We start from the raw sequence: 19,007 nt of genomic DNA, 5'->3' as shown, positions 1-19,007 counted from the left end.
GACTTCCTGTAGACCCTGGGATGAATCTGACCCCAACTTGCTCAAGTTATGTTGCACTCTGGATGAATGTTTTTCTTGGGGTTGATTGGACAAGATCGTTGCGGCTTCTACCATTTCTGGCAGCTGCTTCAGTTTCTGTTGTTGAGAGGAAGACATTGAGCTAGACATTAAGGAGATGCGCCCGGTGTAATGTCCGGTCAATTACAGTCACTGGAGGGTTTTCCTGCTGGTGAACTGGCTGGAAGAACTGGGATGCCAGCTCTACCAGGAAGTCATGGGGTAAATTATTATCACGGCCCGTGATTAGCTCAAATAGCTTCTGCAGGATCACAAATGACATCTGGTTCTGAAGGAGTGCTAAATCACAGCGCACTGCAGACAGTATCCAATTAAATTTAAATACAGGATCCTCGTCCTGATCCTCTGCTGGTTTAAATAGGGGATTATCATGGCAATCCCATCTTAGATGTAATTTGAAGACCGTGTAGTAACGAATAAGGAGTTCAAGGATAAAACAGCCATCAAGGACATACATTTCGACAAAATGAGTGAAATTGTCAATATCAGCATACCATAGACGCACCTCATTTTCAAGATCCACAATGGCTTGCACACAGGCCTTCAGAAGCGCATTCTTGCCTAGTGTCCCGGACGAGGCAACTAAGTTGCTTCTGGAGAGGAGAGAGTTCATGTAACCACACTTTTGCTCCTGCATTTGCAATGATCTCACACGACCAATGGTAACAATGATAAACTTAAATGGATCGCGTGCTGCTATTGGTTCGCTCAGTTTGACAGAAAGTCCATACAGATCATTTCTCTTTGCTGTCGCATTTGAACTCTTTTCCAGCTTCTTGGTTAAGGCGTCCACACAACTCTGAACCTTAGAATCTCCTTCTTCGATATCTAGGCCATTGTTCGTTTGCTGCATAACCAACAAATAAAAACTCAGTAAACATGGTGTTAGTAATAACTAATACAGTATAACACATTTCACACTCATATATTTTGCGAATACTTGCACTACACGTTCTACTAATACCGTATCATCCCAAAAATAAGAGTGCATAACAACATTTACCGTATATTGTTTCAGAATCTAGCTAGTTGCTTCCGTTGACTGGTTGGTTTGGTGTCTTGTTGCTAGTCGCTACGATTATATCTTCCTTTATTTGTAGCCAGAGTTGTGGTTTCGTAGTTGCTAATATTGAATTGGGTGAATTGGGAGAAACACCAGCCCAGCCTAGGCTATTGAACAATAATTATAGTTGCATTGTTTTGTGCAAATCGTTAACAATTAATAATGTTATATTCTCTACTAATATTACAGTTAAGTAAGCTGAAATTACTATGCACTTAAGTATAGTTTTATATAAGTAAACTTATGAGCCGTACACCACATGCAAAGTTCACAAATTTCAACAAGTTCAACTCATTAACAATACGAAGTATCATGTCCAAAAAAGAAAAAAAAAAAAAAAAAAAAAAAAGTAAAAAATACCTAGTAATATTTAAACTGTAAGGTCTGACCATGGCTATGCTAATTTTTTCGAATTATTAATGTTAATTTTATTGGTTACTATTGTGTGGTTTAATTGCTTGCTGCAGTAGATTCTTCCAAGACAATTATACATACTTGTGAATAGTTTTAGCTTATTAGTTATAGAAAAAACTTGTTTTTTCTGTACTACATGTTAGAGAGACTTTTATACTTATACCCCAGGTGAACAGTGCATCCAAGAATATTTTTTTGGCCTTCTTGATGATTGTTACTCAATTATCAAATGATTATATCGCAAGTACACCTTGCATCCGGGTGTATATAAAGTCTATACAAATTATTGGTATTAAACTATCTATTTCTAATTTAAAAGACACTCGATACCAAATAAAAGAAATAAATAAATTAATTAAAAATGGGTATTGTTTATTTACCTGTGTACTGTGTAAATTGCTGTTTTACCCCCAACAACCGGGCTGTATACTTATGTAGTAGGTTATTGTGTAACTCAGTATATATTAAAGATGAAACAAACAAATAAGATATATATATATATATATATATATATATATATATATATATATATATATATATATATATATTAATTATCTTATATATGGTAATGAGTAGATAAAGAAAACCGTCAGGGATAATAGCTTGGCATTATAATTATAATGATTATAGGTCCTTACATCTTGATGGGTAACATTAAACATGTCATTACATCTTGACAGTGCTCAGGGACAGCAGGAAGCTGGCGCATCGCAATATGTTCTAAATTGATAAGAGCAGCAAGAACCTCGACTGAATAGAGACTAGAATCATTCCATGCCTTCTGTTTACAAAATTGATTAGAGCATCAAATTACTCGTACCACTAACGACAATATCCTCTCATAGGTACTCTGGAGTGGAGTTCCATAACACATTTCAACTGGCATGCACCACATATATAAGATGTGGATCACAATAATGCCGCCTAGAATCTTCAGGGAATGACTTCTAATAGGATTATTCGCTTCCATGAGACAAAAAGTCAACAAGCCGTGAATACGCTAGCAGGGACCTCTAAGCTGCAATGATCAGTGAGAAAATTAGTCAATGGCCTTTGTAAAGTACATATTACCACCTTACACAACAATGTAAGCACAAACGAAAATCCAGAACCAAAATTAAACGGACAAAAATATTATTCATTCAAATGACAAGAGCGATTGAACTTATTCAGCAACTCAATTTGAGCCAAATACTGAACACTCAATTTCAGTTCAGTTTCATAACCAAATTTCAGTTGCCAACTGAAAGGTCAAACCATCCCTAAGAAACCAGAATACGATGCAGGGAAAAAGCATTATCAGAAAATTTCATCAAAGATACCAAATAAAAAATAAAAAAAAAACAAAAAATGGGAAACAAAAAAGAATGAAAAAAAAAAAACAATAAACAAAAAAACAAGGCACAAACAGTTGCTATTGCGGCTATATCTCCCGAATCCCGATTAGTTAAATATGATGAAGAATGGAAAATCAAGGACAAGGAAATATACATGCTAGAATTGATACAATAATTTTCCATTAGTTTTTAACTTACCGTATCAAACAGAGAATAGCTTACACTCAAAACTCAGTCAGCTCATAGAGCAGGAAGATCCTTTTTATATATATACTCCCTCCGTCTCATAATATAGTTCCGATTTGTGTTTTTTCACAGTATTTAAGAAATAAGAGGAGAAAGTGGATAAAGTACATTAATAAAAGTAAAAAGTACAATTATAGACAAAAGTTAGAGAGGACAGGTGGAAAAAAGTGCAAGGCATGTGCAAAATTCAATGGTAATTAACGAAGTACAACGAATAAAGTTAAAAAAGTGAGGATATAATAGTCTTTACATACTATCCAAAAATAGAAACAGGAACAATATTTTGGATCTCCAAAATAGGAAAGCGGGAACTATATTATGGGACGGAGGGAGTATATATATATATATATATATATATATATATATATATATATATATATATATATATATATATATATATATATATATATATATTATCAAGGCCCATTACCTTTCCAATATTTAATTTCTTACCACACCTCCCCTACCACCTTTCCCCCCACCCCCACCCCCCCCCCCCCAACAACCTCCCTAACACCCCTGGAATAAAAAATAAAAATAAAGAAAAAAAAAATACCACCGAAACTAAACATCAAAATATAGCTGATTGGAAGCTGTTGAAGTTGCAACAAATGAAGTTTTAAATTACATCTAAAGATATTATGACTTGTGAGATTCTGTAAACCTTTAGTAATGTCCTATGTAGGGCATACTCCAATTCTCTAAGAGTGTGTTTGGATTTAAAAAATTAGAGGGAAAGGAAGGGAAGGGAAATGGAGAGATGGAGTATCTTTCATTTGGATAACAAATGAGGGATGAAGGGAATTGGAGGGGAGAGAAACTGAGGGATTAAATTGTAAGAATTTGATCTCTCCAACATTGGAGAGATTTGGAGGGAAAACTCATTATTCTTCCCTCCCTCCCTTTCCCTTCTCTCCTCTTCCCCTCCCTCCCCTTCTTTTCCTTCCCTTTTCATTACCCAAACAAGCTGTAAGTCTTAATAACTTCAACACCTCCTCAATCGCTGTTTGAGTGCTCAATTTCTGTTCACGTTGCACACTCTTTCCTTTCCCAGATATTTTATAATCCCTTCTCAGTAAAAGCCAGCAGGAACATGCAAAGAGGTTTAAAATGCATGAATTCTGTCTATCAGGTACAGGTTCAGTCATTCCTGCATTAAGTTAATAACTTGACCTTATGTATGAACAAAAGAGAATATATTTTGACATCTAAAATCAAAATTAAGGCTCATGGTAAGAGTATGTTTACTTGGTTTCTGTTATTAAGGCAAACTAGGAAATGTGTCAAGGGCTCTAGCACAACCATATCAGAGTATTATCACATCCAATATCAGATGCAGTACATTGAGATGAAATGGAGACCGAAAATTGGTAGACCAACTCCTTGATTCAGCTGGTCTAAGCAAGCCAGTACCCAACTGCAATGACCCTGATACTCATCCTTTTCTTCTGTTTCTCATAGGAATTGTTTTCCAAAAGCTTCATCTCTATTTTGGTAAAAAGAACAAAAATATAATGGGAAGGAATTAATGGGAAATCTTAGAAAATTCTTAGATAAAGCTGAAACTTCCAGTTCATTTAGAGTGGTCAGCAAGGAGCACATCAAATCTTTAAGAAACCCCAAAGACCAAAGTACAGACTACCTATGTATCCAAAAAGTCAAAAAGACCATATGTTTTATTTATATATATATGAACATGATGAATAGAACTATCCGAACATGATTAAAAGAACAAGACCACCAGCTCCTTGATCCTGTTGGTATAGGCAAGCCACTAAGCCAGTACCCAACTGCAATGACCCTGATCATCATCTATTTCTTCTGTTTTTCATGAAAATTATTGTTCCAAAAGCTTCATCTCTATATTTGTACAAAGAACGAGAAAATAATGGGAAGAAGAGAAAAAGGGGGGGGGGGGGGGGGGGGACCTTATAATGAGGTACAGTGCCCCAAAGTTGTTATCAGTTTACCATCACTTTTGTCATCTAGTCTACTAAAAACATTGGCTTGCTATATCTACATGTGTTATGCCTTGTGTCAAGGCCCACTACAAGAGGAGAGGTGATCCACATACAAGAACAAAGACGTTCTCTCCAAAAACCATACGGCTACAGGAGTAGCCCACGAATCTTATAAACTAGTCACCTTTTTACTACTTTTCTGAAGAGTGACAATTCTTCACACATGGGAAAATCCAACAATCTCCCCCTTACATGTGTGTTCCTCATAGCTCCCGCTTATTCGTACACCCTCGCATTGTTCTGAGCTTAACTCGAGAACCAACTAGTACAACCACAAACCCATTAGTACAACCACAAACCCATTAGTATAGCCACACCAGGGTCTACATCAAATCTAGCTATGCTCTTTGAGCCACACACCAAGTCAGCCAACATGTTTGCAATTCATGCTTACAGGTCAATTGGTGTGTTTAACTCCACTACTTGCATGTATGTCCATCAACTAGGGCTCACCCATTTTTCAAGAGAACCATACAATGCCACCTCCAAAGGATTGCACCCACACCATCAAGATACACCACTCCATACCTACATATTCAAATACTAAGCGACCATTGGGCCCGTGACTGCATTTGTTCTTCCAACTTTGGCTCATTCTGGCTGTCTAATTGTTATGTACTTCTTCACATGTATGATCATACAAAATCTCTATTTGCTCACTCACCACTTCCTTGGCTACCCCTTGCAACATCTTGGACTTCATCACATGCTACCCTATGTGAGAATAGGACAATTAAAGCAATTCATTATTAGCTCAGATAATAGTTGTTGCACCATGGTCAAGGCCCACTACAAGATAAAAGGTGACCCACGTACAAGGCAACAAAGGATCCATCCTAAAAACATATGGCAATAAGAGTAACCCACAAACCTAACACACTTGTCACTTTCCTACCACTATTCACCACTTTCGATGTGGGACTTCTTCCCACACATGGGAAAGTTCCAGCAACATAGGTTGATGACACGTCTAAATACAAATTTTTGTATTTCACATCATGTTTTTATATCTGATACATGACTCCATGTCCAAATAACATAGAAGATAGGTCTATGTCGTCTATCCTTCGAAGATATAGTGAGCATGAGGTTGAAACATACATATCTTTTATTGAGAGTTTGAGACTATCCAAAAGGACACATTGTAGTTGCTTGAATCAGAGAAAAAGACTTGGGCTCAGGTCTAAAGTGAATTTAGGATTTTGGGAATGTTAATTCGGAATGCCATAGAAACCCTTTTTTTTATTTTTCAAACTTTCCGATGACTGAATAGTTGATAAGCAGTTTTTAACAGGGTGGTTCACATTGGTATATTATTTTAGGATGTAAGGATCTCGGATCATCAATTAATAATCTCTTTGACATGATCAAAAATGGACATTTAATGGAATTCTAATTCTTTTTTTAGAAGATATGCCCTCGTATTCTAATTTTTTTTCTTTTTCAACAGTGAATAAAATCTTTAGTACTACCTCTGTTTCTTATTTTGTGCAACAAAATTAGTAACATCTCAAGAAAAAATTTCTTAATATGTGATTAAGTGTTATTAATGAATCATGGGCAGCCACCACCAACACCACCAGCCACCACAAACATCACCCATTCAGCCACCACCAGCACCAACCCCTTTCTCAACACCACCCTCCCACCACCAACATCCACCCAGTCAACCACAACTACCAGCCACCCTCTCTCAGAAACCACCACCACCATTCACCCTCTCTCTCCCCGAAATCACCACCACCACAACACCTCTCTCCACGAAACCACCATCCACACATCCTCTCCCCGAAACAACCACCACCCACCTTCCCGCTTCCCAAAACCTCCACCACTCACCCTCTCGCCAATGCAAAACTATAAACAATATTACCTTTAATTATCTATAAGTAAAATTATATTAATTGAATATTAATAATCTGTTCATTGAGACGATTCCAACCACTACTCACAAGACTATATTTTTTCTTATGTATAAATCACTAACATTAGTCAAAGTGGATTATGTGAATAGTGTAAAAAGTCAAAACGTTTCACTTAAAAATACAAAGCGAGTACAACATTCTTGCCAAATTATTCTCATTTGAGTGTTTTGGTAGAAAAAAAATACCTGTTTTTCCCAGCTCTTTTTTCATTTGTGGTTTTTTTTTTCTTTTTTTTTTTTCTAGAACTTTACTTCATTTCATTTTTTTCGTACTCCCTTTACCATCATACCATTGTAACCTTATTATATTTATACCTTTTCATGTTCTCTCACATATTTATCTTAAACCCAGCCAGTCAGCCACCTTTATACACATTATCTCTTGCTCTAACTTACACCCACCCACCTTTTTACACACACTCTCTTAGTGTTCTTAAACTATGTATATGCAATGATTCGACCAAAAAGAAAAAAAAAAAAAAAAAAAAAAAAAAAACAGGAGAGAGAAGTATGAAGTATTCCAAATTCTCAATTACTTATTCTTCCTTTTGAATACCCTTAATATTAAATGATTTTGTCATATGGAACCACTGCAGTCAGTTCCAAACAAACAGCAGCTTCAATAAACAAAATTTGCTCACCATGTGAGACAAATGTAGCTTATTAAAACAATTTTTGGAATATTCACAAGAAGATAATGTGAAATCTTCCACAATGATCCACATTCTGGTGGCTTCCAGGAAAAAGTTTTTTTGTTGAAAATCATAGTGAATAAAGCATTTTGATTTCATCTGGAAATTAATACCCAAGAAAATTGATCATACTTATTCGTTTTACTGCCACAAGCCTTAGAGACGCTTCAAACAATTATACCAAATAGATAGGTTGTGTTCCGAACAAAAATTTAAAAAAAAAATTAATTAATTAAAAATTATTAATTGGTTTATAAAAAAAAAAAACAAGATATTGACCTGGTGAGAACATCCTTAGTTGACAATGTTTTTTATTGCTTACCTTTGTCATTAAGATCAACAGACAGACCATGATTCTTCTGATCTTTATCTGCTAAGCCATAACTTGAACAGGGTATCCCAAGTTGGCTTCTAGGGCTAGTGTTGTTTCGAGTTGGCTGTCCGTTGATGACTGATGTCCTCATCTGATGGTTCAGGTACATCTCCAAGCCAGAAGGAGAAGATTCTACCTTCCTTTTCATTTTGAATTTTCCCCTGATGACATTGGAGAGAAAAAGAAACAACTTAAGGAAACTGAATAACTTAACAGACAATTAAAGATATCAGGTCATACATTATACCTATCTTTTCTCTTCTCAAAATACCTCTGCAATGAGACCTGTCTATTTGTCTGACCTTCAACATCTGCCATGTTAAATGAAATGGATAGGTAAGACCATACACCATTCAAATCAATCAGAAAAGAAGCTACTTATTTCAAGATGAAGAAAACTTATAAGAAAGATCATTGGCCCAATGAAGAGTAGGAGAGGAAGAAAAAATGGTTTTTTTTTTTTCAAATTTATTTTATTGTTACATTAGTTATACAGTGATATAAAACACAAATTCAGCCAGCAGTCTAAAATAATGCACACACATATGTTTTTAATGACAAGAAGCATCTAAAAGGACTCCTCAATAGCATGATTCAACAACAGAATACTAACTCCAATATTCTAGATACAATAATTACATGAGATGTTCCTAATAGCTGGTGAGCAACAGAAGAGGTACTATAAATGCAGCAGCTATTACACAACCTCACATCCCAGATTTCAATCAACACTACACATGAATGAGTCTTTTGAATCTCTCTTTTCTGTAATCTCCTGAAAAGAAAATCAAACCATAACTGTTACATATGCTCTAGTGAATGCCAATCGTCGGTTAATTTTTCTGAGTTATGACTCTCCACTAGACCACACCCTACAAGCAAAGTAAGCTTCTAGAACATCCCGCTTCAGTTGTCTCTATGGTAGGAACATGATATATGCTTTAGGAATTTAAATACTTGTTTAATGGCACTATCTTGTTTTGATATCCATTCCATCCCATATTGATCAATATCCTTCATTGTGGGTGTTGAACATCAATAATATTCCCATTTGAACAAAAATAAATATTTTTGGCAACGGAAAGCACAATCATGACACACAAAATGACGCACCTTGTTCGTAAAAAAGGCTTCCATCTGATTTACAATGTTGAATAGATTCCATCATTTTACCTGCCATTTTATAATTTCAGAATATACCAAAATAAAATTGAGCGATGATCGTTTTTTAAATAAACAATCATTTCACATAAGGCTTATAGCCGGTAGAAAAGCAACAATCTAACAGCCATAAACCAAATATGCAACTAACATATAGTTACTAGATAAGTTACGCATATATAGACTTTCTAAATCTCAGCTTAGATAAACACTTTGCAAAAGCTGTGCATGAATTTCTCTGATGCCCTTTCTTGTTTCATTAGTGCGACACTCAAAAAACCAATCAAGACAGCCACTGCAGTTATGTCATTTTGTGGTATCTCAGCAAGCAGTGGAAAGTGTTGAAAATTCACAAACTGCTCAAACAAAACCCACCTCAAAAGAGAATAACAAAGGAAAGAAAATCCATGGTCTCACATGGAAAGGATACGAGTGTATCCCTTGTTTATATATGGGAGGTTTACCTTACATAATTTTTAGTGGACCCCACAAACACACACACGCTGACCGGGCTCGTGGCAAGGAGCATGGCGCCTGTCTGTTCCTTTTTGGAGCCCAAACTTTTGAATGATCCATTAATTGTAAGAATTTATTATTGCTATTCTTAGCGAAATTATTTGGCCAATATAAATTGATTGAGCCTTCTTTACTGCATCCCTGATTTATTCACATAATTAAGTGTTTCCTTGATTATCTCCTTTAATCCATCCTACTGCTTTGTCTCCTCCTAGCACATCAAACACTATCTCAAAAACGCTTTCTAGCCAAAAATTCTGATCTTCATTCATGAGTTGTTAGTTCACACAATTTAGAAAGCTGTGCTAATCCTGGAAGCTAATCGCTCTGTTTCTACCTGCACTAGGGTAGTGCGGAATCGGCTTTTGGGAAAGTGATCATTCCCACTAGACCATGACGCGACATTGTTACAGCATTTAATTTTATTTATGTTTTAATTGCAACAGAAAGTGGAGACCAACTGCTACATTTAAGGCTAAGAAAGATTAGGCTACCACTTTCTCTGACCACTCATGTGTCTCAACCCATCCACCTACTAACCAAACTAAACCATTACCCGGACGAATGAAATCTAGTCTATGGCAACTTATATAAATGCATAACTTCATCTTTGATTGGAGGACATAAACTTAAAGAACTAGCAATAGCTGCAATAATAAACATGATAAAACAAGGGGGGAACCTTTTCAGCAATGAGCGGAAACCATCAATCTAATAATTTACAATAAGAATAAACTAACAGAAGCCTACATCTATTAAACTTGGAGCCTCAATCTTTTCCAATCATGCATCAATACATCTTTATACATACTTCACAAATGCACTGGTCTCCTTCCAATACTTAAACTTAATCATTCAACAAATAATACAACAGAATTTATCATCCAATAAACTTAAAAGGGCAACATGACATACCACACAAGGAGCCACTAACCTGAAGCCAGAATTCCAACTGCAGATATACCTTCTACATCAAAATTATAGACATTAACCATTCATGAAGCTCTTTCACTAATCTTCATAGCACAAATGCCCCAAAGCCCTCCCATACAAACCAAGAGAGCATTCTTTTACTTGTGGCTCACTTACTAAGTCCATATTTACTTCTTTAGTAACCTTCTATCTCTTTTGTAAAGGGCTAAAGGCTTTCAACTCAAAATCAACTATGAGTGCAAGGAAATTTAAGGGTTGAGGCTTGTAGCTTTCCCATTTCCCTTTGCTTGTGGTTGCATGTCCATCAGCTAATCAAAGTTGATCGCAACTATTAGTCTATTACCAAGAGTACCAAAAACAGTGAAAAAGAAGATGAATAAGAATTTTTCATCATCATGTTGGCTGTTTTTTGTCTTGCAACTTGGTCGGTTTTGAGAAAATCACAGTAGTACTATTGAAAATGGAAGCATAAAGTGTTCTCCCATAATTGGACTACTACAAAACGAAAGGGAAAAAGATTTTTCTCTCGATTCCCAAAAAAAAAGTTCCTCAATCCCTTTAAAGTACAATAATAAAGTCGTATCCAATGTCAATATATACTATAGAGTCTTTCAATGTTTGATTGTTTAAAAGCAGTAGATACTTTTCATACAAAACATATATATAGCAAGGAAAAATAGTATTAGTTACACATCCACCCTTAATTCACAAACCAAAAACAAAGATATACTTCATTTTTGAGAGAGAGGATGTACTTCAACTTGTTAAAATTTCTTCTAATTAAATCTTCATCCCATTGTGATACAGAGGTAAATTAACTCAACTTCCCTTCTTTGATTAAAAAATCTAATATTTTCCTGAACATTTTTCAACTCAAACTACTTATTAACAATTTATAAGTAATTAGGAAAGCATCACAAATTATCTTTAAGACTCCTTGTGAACAGGCCTTCTCATAAACGAAAATTCCACAAAACATCTGTATCATATTGACTGTGCAGGGTGATTGCACAGCCCTTGTTCCTAACATCCTTAGAGATGGGATGAGGTATTTAAAAGTGAATACCGTACTACTTTTGGTATGAGACAATAAAAAAATGACATTCTTAAATTCAGTACACTATCATAAGTTTTATAACTGAAAATTGCTAACATTGTCTAGGTGATCCATTCATAAGAAACAACTCTAGTGTTAACTAATCAAATAAACAAACTTACCTGGCAATAGGACTAAGATGTACTCTTGTATAAATCACACAAGACGAAACTTTATCATGACTCTAGATAACCTAACAAGGGAAATGACTTAAAAAATCAAAAAGCTGTACCTTGCATCATGGGCTGCGCAGCAGCTCCATCTTGAGTAGACACACTGAATTTAACACTTGAAGTGGGCACCTGGCATGGACCACTCCAGTGTGTCGGGTTCCCATTATTTGGGTCATCCTGAGAAAACTGGATAGGGCTTGCTGCTAGATGCATTATCGCCTGTGCCTGCTGAACCAGCTACTCATATCAGAAGGAGGATACTGAATTCTATTGTTGATATCCACATATGAATGATTACCTTGTCAATTGGAACTCCATCATAAACATTGACTCTGCCACTATAAAAGATTGTCATTTGATCAAATGGCAGATGAGATGCATCTGTACCTCTGTAAATTAAAATTATAGAAAGTCTATGTTAGAAACTTATTATAAATCTTCATCAATAGTGCATAGACATCTCAAAAATTGATCTAGAATTACTAAAGAAAACAGATCTCATCAAGTCAACTACAAGTGGAGCTCATAGTCTTATCATGTACTTACAAGATGACAATGGGGCCTTTTAATCAAAAAGGGTGTCCTTAAATCTTTATTAAGCATGTGTTTATCAGAATTTGTTCCACTATTATGTTAAGCACCTCAAAGTTAAGTGGCATATTATACTTTGATGCATGACATAGACAATCACAAAATAATATTTCCTCCGTTCCCTTAATATGGCAACAAGAGGGGAAGACATTTAATTTAAGATGAGGAGAGAGATAGAGAAAATAAAGATAGGGAACCAAGTCATGAAGAGTGAGACAGGGAGAAAGCATGTGCAAATATGGTAATGCTGCAATATTTGTGACACTTTTTTAAATGATAGTTGCTGCAATATTAGAGGAACGGAGGAAGTATTAGCTTAAGTTATTAGATTTTATAAATTAAACAAACCAGCAAAAGATATCTTTAAACAACTGAAGCTTGGTTGTAATCCTAAAGTTCCAGGATATTTGCTTTACTGTAGTTTGACATTTAATTTTCAGTTCAACATGATGCATAGAAGACGCTTCTATACACTTTAATACATCAAACATAAAATTTGACTTTGAAACACTACATGTTCATCTCTTGTGTATTCGTTTTTTTACTGTTAATACAATTTAATTCCATATTCATTCATTTCTCCTAGGCCACACTGCCACATCCATTTAACCATCTTTCTTCTGTTCCCCAATCCCACTGAATACTAAAAGATCCTTCCGTGGAGATAACATAGAATTTTAAAGTAATAGTACACAGAATAAGTGTTTCTGGAATACATTAGTCTACCTAGATATCAAACATCAATATGCTTCTTCTATTGATGTCATTAAGACATGGCGTACAAATTTCTACCAGTGAGTTACTTTCGAGGAATAATGTGCTCTTCTGGTTATAATTATCTCTTCTTCAATGGAATTGCCTTTATCGAAAAAGGGCCTTTAACTGATAAGGAAATCTATTTGATGCAGATAAAACCATAGAAGATTACTAAGCGCCATAATTCTATACGTAACTACTAGATGATTGTCAAGACAGGGATTATGAAAATCAGCACATGATCCCCCCCCCCCAAAAAAAAAAGCCAAAAAATAAATAAATAAATAAATAAGATAAAATAAAATAAAACAATACCTTAACTAGAGCTCATCTTATTTACTAGTATCTTAATTTTGCTATATACTGCGAAGTACCTTATTATGGAAATTTCTATTTAATGTAGTGCCCTCTCTCCAAATTGGTCCCAAAATACCTTATTTTGGAAATATCTATTTAATATGATACCCTCTCTCCAACTTGGTGAACAAGTAAATGACTGACGCTTTCACTTCATCTTTACCTGTTTTGCCTCTGTTTTAAGCACGTCCCTCACTCCCCCTATTCTTTTTTTTTTTTCATTCTCTTTTCCTTATATGCTCCATTGTCTTCTTCCTCTCAATGGTTGGTTTAATAAGCTCCATACCCTCCTCAACCACCACCCACACCCTAGCTTGTGTCCTTTTCTTTCTTTGTTCATCATTATTCATCTGATTTGTTCTCCTTCCATTCTCTCTTCTCATCTCCCAGATCCAAAAGCATTATCTCCATAATGATTATTACTGATACCTCTAAATAAACTTCTCTCTTTTCCCATACCAATAATAATTGCTCGACAAATGAAGGAGGATGTTAAAGTAGAAATTCAACCACCTAGCAAAAAATTATGTTGTAGAAGATATACTCTAGCAACTTATATGGTTTTATGCATGCATTTAAATGAGATACATTAATGCACAAGGATATTTTAAATTAAAAAAAAATTAAAAAAAAAAAATCCAAAAATTGCATTCCATACAATGTAAATTAACAACCAAATTTTCTAATTTTATAGAAAGATATACTGCAATTAATCTTTAAAATTTGAAAAAAAAAAAAAAAAAAAAGGCAATAAACTATAGAAAAAGAGAGTTGGGTTTTGTAATTAAAAAATGCATGCGTAAGGAAGGAGAACAAATTTAATTGGAGAGTCGAATTGGCGAAGGTAAAGGAAGAGGCAGAGCACAAATTTCAGGAACCAATTAATAGGAGAAATAAGGAAATGAATTAAATCTTTACTGGAAGGGAATACTGATGCAGTTTGTGATATACTCTATTATATATTAGTCTTTAATTTTATTTCTTTATTTCCTCAATCAATTACCCTCCATTTGAGCAGTTTGGAGAACAAGAAAGAAAAGAAGATATGTCATATTTTGTGTACACAAAGGGAGAAAGAGAGGAGTTGGAGTGGGGATTGGAAGTGATAAAGAAAAAAAGAGCATGCAGAAGAAGAAGTGAGAAAGGAACAGAGACTTAGAGAGGACAGTAGGATCATAAACAACAGAAGATGTTGAAGGTGAAAGGAAAAAAAAAAAAAAAAAAGAGGAGAAAGAGATTGTGAGTGAGGAAACGGTAACAAACAAAAGAATTGTTACTCAAGCGCAAAAAAAGAGAGAGAACACAAAAACATCGGATATTTGACTTTACAGCAGAAACTGACAAAAGATACTTTTTAATAGATTTTGCCAACATAGGGTACTATTAGACAAAAAATAAATAAAAAGAAAAAAAAAGGATTATGGTACTAGTTCACAAAATGAGTTCCAAATAGGGTACTTATTGATTATATTTCAAAAGAAAAGAAAAGAAACAGAATGCAGCACACAATCATGCAACTGAGTAAAGAGAAATGAGTGACAAAAGTGTAAACATACCTAGCTCCTACTTAAACACTTTCAGGTTAAACTAAACAGAAGAAAATTAAACACAGCATAGGGAGTCCCTAGTTAATTCTCTCATGAAACAGCATTAAGACCAGCAGGTAAACATCAACTGCTAAATGCTTGTATTCTATTACCAACACACTTGATGTAGTGGAAAATGATTTTTAACACTACAACAAGATTCTAGAGAACTTGTCAATAAACCAATTTACTACAAAAAGGCACAATATGCCTGTACAAATGCAAAATTCTACAAGCTCCAGCCAAGGCATTCATGAAACAGAACGATTGAGCTGCTATTTTATACCTTGTATTCTCAAAGCTACTGTTACAGCTGCTAAATGAAAGATGTAAGTGCTACTTCAAGTTTTACACCAAAATTTTCGAATAAAATATAATTACGGCGCCTGGAAAATAGTCTGTCTTACAGATCACTAGCCTTGTAGAGTAAACTTATTTTTGCATTATATACTCAAAGAAGAGTTCGTATTACATTCATCACTTTGTTGCTTCATGCAAATGTTCATTACATTAGACTACGGAAGCTAATAAGGAACGGCAATCAGTATTGTCCTGAAACTGGATCTAGAAATGATAAAATGAAGTCACCATCACCAAGGGTTAAAAACAAATAAATGACTTGTTCAAGACCATGATCAAGAAGCATGGATGGCCAAGATTCTAATAAATATAAGAAGCTAAGAACCAAAGGTCGTAGACTTGTGGAATAATAACTAGAGATTACTTAACATTAGTTGATACACATAGGTGCTTCCCATTGAACATTAAGCTAGTACGTGATTGCCATAATGGAAATTTGCTGGATAAATCTTGACAACTTCTATATAGAAAATAAAAAAATTAATGTAATAAAAAAAAATTTAAAGCTTGTAAAATGCAACTATTTGAAACAAAATGCTCAAAGATGTATTAGTCCAAGGAAAGTTGGACTTATTTTGATGTGTTATAATTTTATAATCCTTAATGATTAATACATTGGAATATAATGCATTAACATAATTCCTGACACTAGTATGCTCTTCTTGATTTAAGCCTATGATAAGAGTTTTAATGAATTCATCTTGAGAAACCATAAAAGTTGAAGAATTGCTTATCAAAATAAGTAAACCCAGCCAAAATGTTTTACACCAAGTTGTATCAAATTCATCATCGACGCATCAACAGACATCATCAACACAATACTTAAAGTCTCATCAATCACAAATCTCCCAAAAACCACGCTCTTGTACTACTGTAACCAAACATAACCATCAATAATACTCCTATAGTTCTACTCAAATGTAAGGACAAAAGACCTGACAGGTACAGCTTTGGAGTCGATGGCAGTGGGATGACATTCAGGTTCTCTAGTGGGTTCTGAAATAGAAGTACCAGCCGGCTGATTAGGACCTCCATCCTCCCCCAACGCGGATACTGATCCATCCACATCAGCAGGACTTAATTCTTTTATGGAGCTAGACGAATTCGAGTTCACCTACATTTCATATGTTTAAGCAAAATTCATTAAACATCAAAAAAAAAAAATTATAGTAGTATACAGCATATATTTAGTTACCATCATAAATAACAAACAAAATAATACACCAGCCATCCACAAAATATATAAATTATCATAAAAAAAAATACTTGAGGACTTCATGTTGAAACTCAGACTATTTAACAATCAATTATTACATTAAAAATATCAAATATGAACCAATTTAAAATAAAAGAAAAAATAAATAAAATTGCCCCAACCCCATGAAGTAGTTGTATATTATAAAGCCAAGGGTAGTAACATTAAACATTAAATAAATATTTTAATAACACCAATAAGCGCGTAATTTTGTCGTAAATTCCGAGATACTTACAGTATTAGTAGGGTGTATTGGAGGACGAACAAGGGCAGATTTAAGAGCAGCAGCATTAGGAGGAGGAGAAGGCTCAAGCAAGGATTTAAGTGAGATAACTTGTTGAATCGCCTGGGATTTGTTCCATGAAGGTCGCCGCATACCTGTAAAACCCAACCAATCATAATCCCACACGTGTCATTTAAAAACTCCATTTTCATTCTCCTTTTTTTCTTTACAAATAAAAAAACAACAATTTAATCCTCAAATTAATCGAAAAATAGAGGTCCAATAGTCCCGGAAAAGAAGGGAGAAAGAAGGAAAGACCTTTTTCTTTGAGAAAACGGCGGCAATCTTCACGAGTAAGCTGAGAAATGTCGTCTTCAGTGAGTTCGTGAAGGGGTTTGTCTAACACCGACTTGACGGCGGCGGCGGCTGAGGTTGCCGTCACGCCGGAGTCCATGGTGGCGGTGAATCGGAAAAAAGAGTGTGAGAGTAGAAAGTGAGTGAGTGAGGTCTGAGGTGAGATGAGAGAAAAAATCGACGGATGCCCACAGATTTTCGGAACAAAGAGGGTTTTTTTTTATTGTTTTGTGTTTTAATTTATTGTTTTTTTAATTTTGTTTTAACCGTTAAGAGGGAGTCCGGGGTGAGGGTTTAAAGGGGACATTTCACCCTAAGCTGCCACGTATTCACTTTCTGTTGATTATCAGTTTTTCTTTTCTTATTTTTTTTTTAAAAATAATCTTCAATAATCTTGGGAACTGTTATCACAAATAAAAAAATACTAAAATAAAAACGCTAAACGTCGCCCCCTATTTTACATACTAATGCCCACATTTTGACTTAAACATACCATTTTGCCCATCTCCTTCTCACTCTCATCTATTGAAGCACCTTCATTTGAAACAAAATATGGATTCTCAAACACGGCCTAAGTGTAGTATTGATAATCACAATACATTGCAAATCCTAAAATCGAACACACAATCGGTCCAATACATGTGATTGATATGTGCTAAAAAATAAATTGCTGATTTTTTTCATATACTATGCAAATATGTAATTCTACAGAAATCTTTAATTAACAAAAAATTAAAAAATAATTTAATTAGGATTAAAATTACCAATTCTTCACAAAGATCTCTAATGGGGTAGCAGGAAACGGCGAGTTCGGAGTTAAACAAATCGGGGACAAGGAAGCATAGAGAAAGAAGGTGGTCAGAAAACGCCTCAAAATGTCGTACCCCGCAGGTGGAAACGCCTTAATTTTTCGTTCCCACCTGCAGGTTACGAAATTTATAAGCGTTTTGTTGGAAACGCCTAATGATTTCGTAACCTGTAGGTGGGAACGAAATATTCAGGTGTTTCCACCTACCGGTTAAGATATATTTGGGCGTTCCTTTATTTTTTTTCTTTAAAAAAAAAAAAAAAACCTCTTAAAGACATTAATGGTAGTGGTGGGCGTGGCGGGTGGTGGTGTTTGTGGTGGTGGCTGGTGAGGAGATGGTGATGGCGGTGGGGTTAGCGGTTGGGGAGAGATATAATCATTGAATTAATGTCATAGAAAATCTGTTAAATTTCTTGATTTTGGTGTCTTCTTCCTCTGATTTCCCCTGTTTTTATCGATACCCAATTTATGAATCATGGAGCGTGTGGAGAATTTTTTATATAATTATGGTGATGATGATGATGGTGAATGTTGTTTTGTCATTGATGGTTAGTAGAATTTCTGGAAAAAAATAAATAAATAAATTCCGCAAAAAATTGATGTGAATATTGAAAAAAAATGTTACTCGTAGAATTTGAGAGTGAAAAGGGGAAGGCATGGTGGTCCGTTTAAGACAAATTGTGGGCATTA

The 19,007-nt window shown here is 34.9% G+C and overlaps 1 protein-coding gene across 3 annotated transcripts; it reads right to left on the bottom strand.

The window, feature by feature from the left end:
- Positions 1-2,116: 2,116 nt before the first annotated feature.
- On the bottom strand, positions 2,117-18,594 carry LOC110684801 (protein TIFY 4B). Of its 3 annotated transcripts, none has more exons than XM_021861234.1 (9): positions 17,474-18,594; positions 17,168-17,310; positions 16,613-16,791; positions 12,326-12,416; positions 12,087-12,264; positions 9,262-9,321; positions 8,396-8,459; positions 8,098-8,309; positions 2,117-2,573 (listed from the first exon to the last, which is right to left on the bottom strand). In XM_021861234.1, the coding sequence occupies exons 1-9, from the start codon at positions 17,607-17,609 to the stop codon at positions 2,569-2,571; spliced, it is 1,068 nt and encodes a 355-aa protein (XP_021716926.1). In that variant the 5' UTR covers positions 17,610-18,594; the 3' UTR covers positions 2,117-2,568. The 3 variants fall into 3 exon arrangements, with proteins under 3 accessions (XP_021716926.1, XP_021716928.1, XP_021716927.1); XM_021861236.1 differs by having other exon boundaries at positions 12,087-12,252; positions 17,474-18,592; XM_021861235.1 differs by having other exon boundaries at positions 12,087-12,255; positions 17,474-18,591.
- Between the last annotated feature and the right edge of the window lie 413 nt (positions 18,595-19,007).

This window comes from Chenopodium quinoa, unplaced genomic scaffold, assembly GCF_001683475.1.
Source record: "Chenopodium quinoa cultivar QQ74 unplaced genomic scaffold, ASM168347v1, whole genome shotgun sequence".
In the NCBI taxonomy this organism is placed as follows: Eukaryota; Viridiplantae; Streptophyta; class Magnoliopsida; order Caryophyllales; family Amaranthaceae; genus Chenopodium; species Chenopodium quinoa.
This window is presented reverse-complemented; position numbering and strand designations above follow the sequence as displayed.

Excerpts from the sequence above, each read along its gene's own strand:
- LOC110684801 (XM_021861234.1), bottom strand. The coding sequence starts at position 17,609 with ATGGACTCCGGCGTGACGGCAACCTCAGCCGCCGCCGCCGTCAAGTCG. Across the intron at positions 12,417-16,612 it reads TCCAAAGCTGTACCTGTCAG|AGGTACAGATGCATCTCATC; the intron begins GTCTTTTGTCCT and ends TTTAATTTACAG. Across the intron at positions 8,310-8,395 it reads TTTGAGAAGAGAAAAGATAG|GGGAAAATTCAAAATGAAAA; the intron begins GTATAATGTATG and ends CAATGTCATCAG.